The sequence below is a fragment of the Biomphalaria glabrata genome, chromosome 1 (assembly GCF_947242115.1).
Source record: "Biomphalaria glabrata chromosome 1, xgBioGlab47.1, whole genome shotgun sequence".
Lineage (NCBI taxonomy): Eukaryota > Metazoa > Mollusca > Gastropoda > Planorbidae > Biomphalaria > Biomphalaria glabrata.
The window spans coordinates 31207517-31219850 of NC_074711.1; the positions used below are offsets into that span (position 1 = coordinate 31207517).

The window sequence follows — 12334 nt, forward strand, 5'->3', positions numbered from 1 at the left end:
AAACTCAAAACCTCCCCTTGGTACATGTAATTCGGCGATGTGTCGTTTGCTTATTTTTTTTGTTATATAGAAGAGGTGGGTTTTAACCTCAAAACCCCCGCAGGTAGGCATAAATAGAATTAACAACGCGTACAGTAAATAGATCTAATTTGTTCATATGTTTAATTTTTAAAAATATTTTTTTTACATTTTTATTTCGTGAAACAGGTATTTTAGCATCAGTATTTTATATGCAGTGAAACTTGTGTAGCAAGGGGAAGGGGGGAGTCACCATATCCTATTCTTTAATATTCTCAATAGCAAAAAAAAGTTGAAGTTATGACTTTGAGCTATATGTGGCAACTTGAACCACCCTGGCACCCATGACTGCATCAAATCTAATCTAGATCTATAGATTTATAAGTCTAGAGTCTAGACTCTATAGTCTAGGTCTAGATTCAGAACCATTTACGGTAATATTGAACCTTGCTAAGAATAACCATTATTTTTTTAATACAGAAGAGTAGATTCCCTTTATTTTTCTAAATTCTTCCGGTTGAAAATTATAAAAAAAAAAAAAATACACATATTCTTGATCTACATCTAGTTCACACAGATCTAAGTCTGGACCTAGATTAAAAAGAATAAATCAATAGACCTATCTAGATCTAGTAAGTCTAGATCTATCTAAATCTAGATTCTATACTTTCTAAAAATTTGGATTCCCGATCTAAAGTGTAAAGGATCTATAACTAGATCTACATTCAAACTAATTTTAACTAAATTTCAGATCTAGAATCTAGATCCAGATTCCATCTAGATTCTAAAGAGTAAAGTCACTCTACTGTATGTAAACATTAATTAAACATGTCTTTGGGTCTAGTTGCTTACGGTGCAAGCGACGACAGTGATACAAGTGATAATGAACAGGCAAATCTCGATCAAAATGTTCATGCTGCTTCAGGTGGAGTGTCGGGGCATATCAGCGATGAAGACGATTTTCAAACAGTGAGCTCAACCTCTGCACCAATATTTGCACATCTCTCATCTTCGCTGTATTCAAAGGATACCTTTTCCAATTCAAATAGTTCAGCATTTGATAATGATATTAATTCAACATCTTTAACTTCATTGGAAGGTACATGACTGATCTAAATTCTAAATCTACATATAGCTATTATTTATTGGTGATTAAACATTAAAGGGAAAATCCGACGGTTTTTCAAATTTGAGTTATTGACATATTTAAATTCTGCGTGAAAAGTTGTAATAATAAACATTGTACCATTTTGTATTTAAATGCTTAGAAACATTTATATTTAATAAATTAGTCAGTAAATTCTTGACATCTATAAAAAATGGGATTCTTTGAGATTTTGTTTTAAGCTATTTCAAACATCACTTCCCTAAACAATACTGAAAGAGAAACTACATTTAACCAATCGTATCGCTTTATTCTTACAGTAGCTGTTAGGCTTAGTGACGGCCTAGTCCAGAGCTATGATACAGTTAAATATATATATACTTGTATAAATAGATAAGCATTGGATAACCAACAAGAGAAAAAAAGTAACATTTTCATCTTGAAGCCTTTCCCTGTCCCAAGAAGCAAATAGATCGTGTTTCTGACTGATTCGAACAAACTGGTCAGTGTAAGTCTAGTTGAGACTATGTGTAGTCGGTCATGACAAGACAACCAAGCGATAGTGTTTGTTGTGTGTTGAGTGGTCAGGCGAGAAAATACACACTGCCGTGGTTAGTCAAGCATGTAAATCTACTTTTAATATATTCACTTTTTTCTTTGCATACAAAATCCTAGATCTAACTGCATAGACGAAGATATATATTTCTTTTACGAGAATGTAAACTTTGCTGTATGGTCTCCCGTTATACAGAAGTCAATAGATTAAATTAGACATATTTGTGACTTCGCATAGAAACGCGGTGAAAGTCAGACTGTTTTGGATGTGCAGGAAAATTACGTTGGAAAAACATCAATTACTAAGTTATTATTGCAAATTTTAAAAAAATAAAAAATATATTCATTATCTGTAAATCATAACATATTTAAAAAATTGTCAAAACCATCAGAGTTTCTGTTTAAGCTTTGGTTATGCATATTATATAGTATATATCATATATTTACAAAGATTTTTATAATATCAAAAACACAGTTACTTAGATAAGGTAGGCTTATGCACACACAAAAATTTACAGTTGGGGTTGCTTCATAGTAGGCAGCCATAAAAGAGATGCTGAGCTTTATAAGTTGAGAATCGCTTTAATAATCTAGATCTAGATCCACGAATCCTAAACTCTAAATCTGTACTAAAGATATAGATCATTATATCTAGATCTGCTAGATCTAGATATTAGACATCGATTTACAAAATTGAGATTCTAAAGCCTTTTCTAAGTTTCATTATTGAAAAAAGGTTTTCACAAATATAAAAATACAAACATTACACTAATTCTCTTGCCATGCAATATTAAATTTGGATAGCTGAATTTTGACAATCCTGTGTAGATTAATTTGAGATTTAACTCTTGAGATATGAAGGGAGAATTACCCTTGAGGGATTATGGGCGCGACATGGCCTAAATTGTGCAGATGTGCCGAAACCCCAAAATAACAAATAATATTTAGAAATAATTGTTTGAGATGAATATAAAACCCCAAAATAACAAATAATATTTAGAAATAATTGCTTGAGATGAATATAAAAGGGAAAGATAAACAATAATACTTGGACGCGAAATAAATTGATAAAGAAACAAACACAGTCAAAGTAGAGGTTATATAATGAATGGAAAAGGAAATGAAAATATGAAAAATCTTAAATCTTTCTGTAGATGGAAATTTTGGTATATCATATATATATATAATTCAAATCAACAATAGTAAAGTACATTATATAAATAGTAGATCTAATTCAAAATTGTAAACAGACATGTTTAATAGTAAGTTTATGTTTAGGACCTAATATATCATTTGACCCACCAGCGCTCAACTGTCCCTTTTTTTAAAAATATTTATCAGCATTAATCATTGAGAGTTACTATAAATATAGGCATAGATTTAGATCTTAAGACGTTTACTCAGCATAGGAAACATTTCAGTCACAAATAATATATATATATAGAACCAAACACTCATTTAGCACAGTAAACACAGTTCTCTCACATAAGCCAATGTTGTATTTAAATTAAATAGAGATGTCATCTAAAAGTGTTTTCTTTTACAATAATCCATACCAACACCTATAAAAGCAGTTCTCATTTTTAGTTGACAGTATGGAATTGACACAATTTTCTGGGATAAATCTTGCAGATTTTTATCAGGCTTTGACAACAAAGAATGTCATAAAAAATAATTAGGGACATTGAGCTTCATGACAGCCAAAATACCAAAATTAATTATTTCTAATTTAGGATATTTTGTTAAGATTTTGTTAATCTTGCTTACAACTAAATCTTCTTTTTGATTCTATCACCATGTCTTGTAGATTTTAATATTTTTTTGTCTTCAGTTGCTTTATAATCACTAGAGAAGAAAATTGCACATTCTTGTAATCTAGGACTATGTTAATTTAGTTTTATAAATAATAATTAATTGTTTTTTTACATAATACATTAGATTTACCACCACCACAGTCAAAGACAATTGATCTACCAGATTTGGTTGAAGATGAACTTGAGGATGAAGTTAAACCAAAAGCTTCAGAAATGGCCATTGCTCAGCAGCCACCAAATAAGAAAAGCAAACAGCCTGTCAGGATTATTATTCCATCTTTAAATGAGGTATGTTTAAGGAAGTAGACACCGAAATTTCTTTACTACAAAGATTTACCAATACCTCATTCTTGTAATAGATTGATAACAACAAATACACATAAACTTAGGAAAAGTATAATCATATACAATTTTTTATTTCAAATACTCCTTGGTTGGACTTAATTTCAAGTTCTCCTTGGTTGGACTTCATATTTCAAGTATTCTTTACCTGGATTTCTAAAAATTTGCTATACCTTATAAATCCACTTTCAAAAATTTTCTTACACAAAAACGTACTCTTCTAAAGAAAATTCTGCCAAAATTGGAATTAAAAAAAAAAAGTATTCCCAACTTGTCTGCTGTGTGCCATACGTATACTTGTTTTTCCTTCCATGATTAAGTTTACATTTATTTATTTTTTTAAATTGTGAGAATGCTTGAAATGTATCACACTATTTAAATAAAATAGTATGCATTCTTTTTCATTTTATGTTTAAATGTATCTCAATAGGTTGAAGATGATGAATCTGATAAAACTACAGCTACATCCACTACATCGGTAAATTGATATTTTATTTTACACTTTTAAACAGTTTTTTGTTTCTAAGAACATTCCTTCAGAAGATTATTACATCCAAACCCAAACCTTTTGCAAGACACAGTGATGAAAGCAAGCAGGGCTACAAGTTCAGAATCATTACAATGACAGTCTGAAACACAAACCTCATGACTAAACAACCATCAGTTTTTTTGTAACATCAACGGTTGTGAGAAAAAAAGAAGAAAAAAGAATTGACACAGCGCAAGGGATTTGAAAACAGTGTTGCAACTGTTATAGTCTAGGACATTGTTTTCTTTACTCCCTTACTAAGGTTTTTGTCTATAATAATAATTTTAAATGTTAATGTAATTTTATTTTGTGCTGGACATATTTATTTACTTCGACTTTTTAAAATTATTTTTTTTAACAGAAAACAACTGGACTGTTCTCATTACTCCCTGCACCAATGCATTCTGTCAAGAAAGAAATTAACAGACCATTGATTCCTCACATTATCACTAAAAAGCCTGCTTCTAATAAAAAGAATTGTGTACCAGACAAAAATGTACTTTCTAGCACCTCAGATAAACTTTCAGAAATACAAACTTCTGCAAATGTGTCCACTAAACATATGACAGCTTTCAATGCCCTAACTGGCTTTGAGAGTGACAGTGAAGAAGAGGAAAATGCAAATAGCAGTAACAATTTCTTCTCATTAGAGTCAACAACAGAGTCATCTAGTAAAGCATCCACTGCTACAGCTACACAAGATAAGTTCCAGATAGAGGAAATTTCAAGCTCTGGTGCAGAAACTAGTCCATCTCTGAAAGAAGCTCCCAACAGAGATGTCAGTGGTGATTCTTGTGCTGATGTTAGTGAAAGTGAATCTGATGCAGCTCTTGCTGGTCCAGAACCAGGGGCTATCAATGATGCACCACTTGACTTTATGAGAATGAACCAATTGAGGTCCTGGCCCGGATCTTCTTATGGCTTTCTGCCAGCAGTTGGACTTTCAGGACCTGTTACTCCTGCAGCCTATACCTCATTTGAGAATTCATTATCTGTGCCTTCCAATTCACAGTATAATTTAGCCAATACAGAGGTATCTTGTTTATTTATAAAATACAATTTTTTTTCTATTAAGACTTAATTTAATATTTAAAGAAATTAATGAAAGACATTGAATCGAAATGCAGGATCATGGTTTAATATAAACTGTACAAAGTGGTTCAAATATAAAAATCACTATTAGCGGCTCCCGAAAGGGGAAAAGTTTTGTTGGAAAGGTCTATCTGTTTGTTTGTCCATCCGTCCCGTTTAAATCTTGTAAACTAGAATACATATTGGAAATACGACATCATAATATTTTAGTCCTTTCAAAGTTGTGATGCAACAGCTACTTTTTTCTTTTCTTATAGCGAAAAATCAAATTTTTAAAATCACTTATGCAAGCAGTTTTTTCATAAAAATACATGACTTTTACAACTATTCACTATTAATAGTAACAAACATCGGAGGCTCTTTAGTAGGGGAGATGACTATTTGCCATATTTTTAACACATTTATGCAAATGGTTTTAGTTGTTGTTTTTTTTTTTTCAAAAAAATTTTTTTTTTACATTTGTATTGCTACATTATGTAAGTTCTGTCCTACTAAGTACTACATTTACCCAAAAATAATCTTTACATTTTTTTATGAGAAAAAAATCTATTTAGTATGCATATAAGTTGGACATAATTTAAAACAACAATTAATAAGTAGTTTTTCATATTATTACGCGAATTGCTACATAGCCCTATTGCCCTAGAACACCTAACTAAAGGAATTTTTTTTTTTACTGAAATGTTTTTTTATTTTTTTTTTTATTTTTTTTAAGGATTTGAATAAGAAATTGACCCTTTAAAAAACAATTAGTTCAATTAGATATTCATTATAAGACATCAGTTTGGCCAGGTTCACATTTAACTTCACCTTCACTTTCACCTATCCTTTGGTCTGCTGGACCACTGGGGCACCACACAAGATCTGTCAACCTTCTTTCTCCATTCTTCTCTGTCATTTGTCTTTGATAGAATTTAATTCTGATGTTCTTTCTGAAAATATTGATACCTGCATTTTTACCTACCTGGGTGGACCACTTCGGGGGCTGATTTTGAGTTTGCGTTTCCACACAAACTGTTTTTATAACCTTGTTAGCTTTAAGTTTACTTGAAAATATAATTTTAATGTGCATTAACTGGGATATAGCAGCTTAAGATGTTTTAAAAAGTAACATAAGTTTTGATGAATGAATATAATCTGTATAGTAAAAATGTATGTTATTTTCTCTTGTTGTTTTTGTCTAAGGACCATTAATAGTATTGAAAGTCTCAATTGTAAATTACTTCTTTATAAATGTTATTATCCTGGTAGTTTTGTAATTTAACATATTTTCTTGATTTTATATTTCTAACTCATTTAAGGTTTAATGAAATTACTTTTAAGAAAAGAAATAATGCTCTGTCATCTATATAAGTCCATCTAATAAAGAAAATGTTGGCGCAAAATCATAAATGAACTTGTAAAACAATTTTAAACTATGAGACCTCAAAATAAATAAGTTAGGCTTCTCACTATCCTGCAGAAGTTTCAGCATTTCAAATTGCTCTGCTTAGCTGACATAATACATTTCTTGTTTTGGAATAGCTTTCTAGCTAGGCTTAATACTTAGTCAATCAGTAAAAGGAAAATGAAATAGGGCCTATGTAGTTCATGAATACAATTTCTTTTTATTTACATTTACACATATAAAGACCTATATATTTTAATTTAAGGATGAAAATGTCAATGACATTGAACAAGGCATGATGGAAGAAGATGATCTCATGAAATTTATGAATGACAAAGAGGTAAAAAATTTTTTTTTTCAAGAAAAGGATTTTATTACTAAGCATACGCATAAACTGTTTAACACCCAAAGATTTGTGTCAATATTTTCTAATATTTCTCCAGTTTCAAAGATTGCAAGGCAAACGCAAGCGTGGTGCAGAGGAAGCCATTAGTTTTGTTGATGCCAATGTTGATGACTATGTTGATCCTTCTGAAGTCTCTAAACACCTAACGGAGGAGAGCTCTTATGTTTCACACAAAAATAAAGACAATTTACCAACTGCACAGCAGAGAAGAAAAAAGCAAATCACTTACCTAGCTTACCAGGTAATGTTGAAGGTCTGACTCACACAGAAATAAAAAAACTTAACAAATTTATATGCTTCAGTCAAATTTTGTAGAAAACCATGCCCATTTTTTTAAAATTTATTAAGTAAAAAAAATATAGTATAAAGATATAAACTCCAATTCTTTAATCCATGCTTTTTATTTAAACTCCAATTCTTTAATTCATGCTTTTTAGTTTAACTTCAATTCTTTAATTCATGCTTTTTATTTCATTTACTTTGTAAACAGGCCAAAGAACGAGAGATGGAACTGAAAAATACTTGGGCCCAAAATAAATTGACAAAGAAACAAACACAGTCAAAGTATGGGTTTTAGCTGTAATCGGATCATCAGTATATGTATAAAGAACTAGCATAATAATGAATGCATTCACTAGATATTGAGCAAATTTTTATTAAACATTTTACATTTCAATAATGTAGAAATTACACTTTCAATTTCTTTCAGGAATGTGATAGATTGTACATCTGAGGTATACATTAATATAATGGTTTGAATGAACTAAGTTACTTGAAACTGTATAAAACATAGAATTGTGAGATGCAAATGGTAATCCCAAGTGTTTTGAATATTTAGAGGGATTAAGAATACTCAATTCGTGTACCTGTAGTCATTTTCGGATGTGTTAAGTTCATTGTGATGTTAGGAGGGCTAAATTATCATTCACGTTCAAATAATATGGAGTCCACTATCAATAGCCACAGTTTGTGGAACAAAATGATGTGGTTACATGTGTGTCAAGTGGGCTATTGAATATGGGCACAATTTGTACCTAATCAAAGAACTCATTAAAAATGCCCTAACATTCTTTTTCCCTCCTTAAATATTCCTGAAACATAGTTTTATCTTCTATGCATGAATCCTTTATAAAACTATGCCATGAAGCTGATTGTTTTAACTACAAGTCATTCTATATCAGAAACATTGATTATCAAAAATTATTTTTATCAAGATCCCTTAGTTAATTAGTGATTTCTGCATTTCCCAACATTTGTATCAACTAGTTTTCTAACTGGGCTTGATTTAGGGTCAAATTTGTATAAAAGATTCTGACTTGCTTTCTTCCAAGCCTAAACTGGCTTCTTTACCATTGTATTAATATGCACTGGGACTTAGAGAAAGATATTTATGTGTGCACATGGGAAAGGTTCTGAAGTTATTTTTTATTTGCAAAACTTGTCATTTCTAGTTACTGAGACTAGAAATTTTGGCAGCTTTTTCCTCCTCATTCTACATTGAGAATAAGTCTGAGACTGATTCTGCTAAATGTGAATTATTATTTTTTTTACAAATTTTATGCTTGCTTGACCAATTGGTCCTTTTTATTTATTTATTTTTGTAATAATCACATATGTAGTTCTATCGTAATTAAAATAAAACGTAAAAGTGGTGGTTGTATGTTCATTTAAGAAATATATGATGTTTTGTAATTACGGTATTTTGAAAATATATAAACATAATGGACTACAAAAAATGTTAAAAGAAATTATCTAGATTTTCATAAATGTGACATGGTTTTGTTTGGCAGTCTTGTTGCCAGTAAAGTAGAGCTTCATGTTCTAATGCTGAGTGCTATAGTCTTACTTTAGGAGAGTAATAGACGTACATAATTTTTCCCTAATTATAATAGTCGCCTAGTTGGAGCTGTTGCACTATAAAGATAAATAGAATTGTTTGGTTGGACCTAATTCATTTCTATGTTTACTGTTTGTATTTGTTTTACTTTACCTTTTTGTTTCTCTTACAGCTCAGAAAAATGTACAGAATTTCTTGGGATGCTCTTCATAATTAAAATGTACTAAATAATATATAGTGTCAGGTGTTTGAGTGAAAAATGTTCTTGCATGTTTGTAAATGTAACAAAGAATCTCATATGAATAGGAGTCAAAAAATGTTTGTGGATATTTATTTACACAAAAAGAATTGTAACGAGATGACAAACAAACACAACAGTCTTGGCTCCGCCACACCATTATCTACAGCTTGAGCAGTTCTTATCATTTGTCTCAGCTCCTCCTTTCCCTGTTACAAAGCAAATTACTCAGCATTGTCACAAGAGCAGTTGTCATACACAGCTACACTTCCACAAGTTTTCATCTCCCACTTCCCAAAGTACAGTAACAATCACTTCCTGAACTCTTTTCCTGCAAAACTTCTCAAAAAACCCTCTTACCTTAACACACACACACACTCTTCCTTGCTGGATGATATGACATCTTTTCTCTCTGCCTTTGGATGAAACCTGTGTGCATATTTTACATTGTTTTAAGGATCAGTTGTGAATAGTGCAGTTTTGTGTTCTATATTAAAGCAAAAGAAAAACCCCTTTTTCCCAAGGCACTTGATACCCTTTCCTAAACCTTAAAGGGATCATGGGTTGCTCAATCATGGTCTTTCTTTAAGGCTTTGCAACAATTATTAACATGTAATCTGAAACAAAACTTTATTTAGCATTAAACAAATGTACTTCAATTTAAAATGAGCCTACAGATGCAAATGTTAAAAATGGGAAACCATATTTTAAGTAAGACTGACTTGTTCTCAATAAATTTGCTATCTAGGCTCTGAAATTTCTAATTGATAGGAAACCTGAAAGTGGTAATATAAAAGTCAAGTTTGTTATTAGCAAATGTGTAAAAGAAAAACAGCCAATAGGGTAAACATTTTAATCATTGTTATTGTGTCAATAAATTCATACTATTTACAATTTACTTCACATTGTAAATATATTTTATTTGAGCTGTATACATTTATAAGAAAGACAGTAGAAGTAATGACCAAAAATAAAATCTAATATTAATTATGTAAATAAGACATACAACAACAATACACCAAACAAGAATATTTTATAAATGTCCAGCATCTAATGTTCTTTTTTTTTTTTTTTTTTTTTTTTACATAATCCAGAGTAGATAAACTGTTCTAAAAACAATGAACAGTTTGAAATTGTATTAAAATGTAATTACATGGTACATACAATTATGACAATTATATTATGGACTTAGAAATCTAAGTGATAGAGTGCTTAGTTACCCAACAGAGGGTCTGAGTTTAAATTCAAGATGAGAAGGAATCATATATTTACTCTGTCTTGAGATATTACCAGCTGTTAAAGTAAAATAAATTGCAGAAAAGAATGGCCATGTGTTAACCATGTATACCTTATCTCGACCTTCAAAAGGTTTAAAGAAAAAGTGAATATTACTTGACTTATAAATTATTTCCAAATCACAAAATTGAAGGCAATAAATTGAAAAGGGCTAAATTTCATGTACAACAGTAGTTTCAAGCTAAGAAAATTGCTATGCTAAAAATGAAATTGAAAATTAAAGATTTAATTGTGTAATATGTACAAATAAAAAGATGTAATTAAATGTTTGCTGTGCGCATAATGTCAAACAGGATATAAAGTTTTCTGAAGCTGCCTGTCTATAAGTAAATAGAATTACAACCTGTAGGACAATATTTCTGAACAAAAAATAGTTGACAATTATGCTAGTATAAATAAGGGTCTTTGATAGAAGCAAAAAAAAAAGTTTAAAATATATAAAGTATTTTTTATACAATGCTAGGTAAATATCACTTACTGCCCTGAAACCTGGAAAAGTTTAACATAAATCTGACGGACCTTTTTGATGAGTAAAAGGTCATTAGCATTTAAGTAATAAAAATAACAAAGCACACAAACTATCAACTACTTTAGTATAAATAGGAAAACGAATGTTGCAAAATTTGAAAGACAAAAAAAGTTCAATAACAATTTAGTTATTAAATATATTTATGATGAATCAATGGGAACAATTGTGAATATGAAATGGAATGTGAGATTTTTCACAACATACAATAAATCCAAATATCCGCATTTGATTTGAGAATTAACAAATGTCTTGGCCAGTAACAGAGAGACCAAAAAGACAATGCTTCCAAGTCTTAATGTTTTAGAAGTCAAAAGTTAATGTAGAAAAATGGCATTATTTTTTTTTATTTTTATTTTCCTTATCAATTCACTGAAATTGAAATATAGTAGGTGTTGTCTATTGAGTTGATGGAGTAAATTCTAATTGAGACAGTACAATAACAGAGGTTTGTGTGTGTGGTAAGTCAAGCTGAAGTGAAGCTAGAAATTTGAATTCTCTGGAGATATGTGTTTTAATTAGAGAATACTTCATAGTTCAACCACTGGGGTTGTTCCGTATTTCTTCCATGTCACATGGAATTGTTGTTTACATTAATGGCCTGATTGATTTCAGTGTTATTTGAGAGTGAAAATAGTCTAGATCTAGACATCTATAATTACCAGTAATTAAAAAAAAAATGTTCCAATAATTCACTAATTAATATGACTTTTTAGTAGATCTACTACATCTAGTATTAGATATATATCTACATCTTATCATAAGAAAACAGCCATTTTTCTCATGTGTACGACCTTAGCCAGATGACATTTTAAAGTAGGTCAGAGATAAATAACAACCTCATTCTAATGTGTAAACAATTATTATTATTATAGCTTTTATATAGCGCTACTTTCATGCTTATAGCATGCTCAGAGCGCTTTTGGTCCAATCTCATTTGTGGACCAGTGTGTGTGTGTGGAGGGGGGGGGTATCTAGGAGTTGGTTTTCCGTGCTGCCCTTAGGCGCTCAGTAAACACAACTCTGCCCGAGTCGGGTATCGAACCTCAAGCCCCCTTCTAGGTAGCCAAGCCAAGCCAAGCGTACTTGGCCTCTCGACCACACTTCCCACCAAAAAAACAATGTGTAAATGATGAGGTAAGAAGAACAATGCACTGGCCATATGATAATCTCATTTAAGGAGATTACA

General features: G+C 30.7%; 1 protein-coding gene across 1 annotated transcript; it reads left to right on the top strand.

Annotated features, from left to right (window-relative positions):
- The first annotated feature begins 532 nt into the window (after positions 1-532).
- LOC106070511 (proline-rich protein PRCC-like) lies at positions 533-9318 on the top strand. Its single transcript, XM_013230436.2, has 7 exons — positions 533-1117; positions 3617-3780; positions 4265-4312; positions 4725-5396; positions 7108-7182; positions 7286-7489; positions 7739-9318. The coding sequence occupies exons 1-7, from the start codon at positions 847-849 to the stop codon at positions 7823-7825; spliced, it is 1521 nt and encodes a 506-aa protein (XP_013085890.2). The 5' UTR covers positions 533-846; the 3' UTR covers positions 7826-9318.
- Positions 9319-12334: the final 3016 nt, after the last annotated feature.

Excerpts from the sequence above, each read along its gene's own strand:
- LOC106070511 (XM_013230436.2), top strand. The coding sequence starts at position 847 with ATGTCTTTGGGTCTAGTTGCTTACGGTGCAAGCGACGACAGTGATACA. Across the intron at positions 1,118-3,616 it reads ATCTTTAACTTCATTGGAAG|ATTTACCACCACCACAGTCA; the intron begins GTACATGACTGA and ends ATAATACATTAG. Across the intron at positions 5,397-7,107 it reads ATAATTTAGCCAATACAGAG|GATGAAAATGTCAATGACAT; the intron begins GTATCTTGTTTA and ends TTTTAATTTAAG.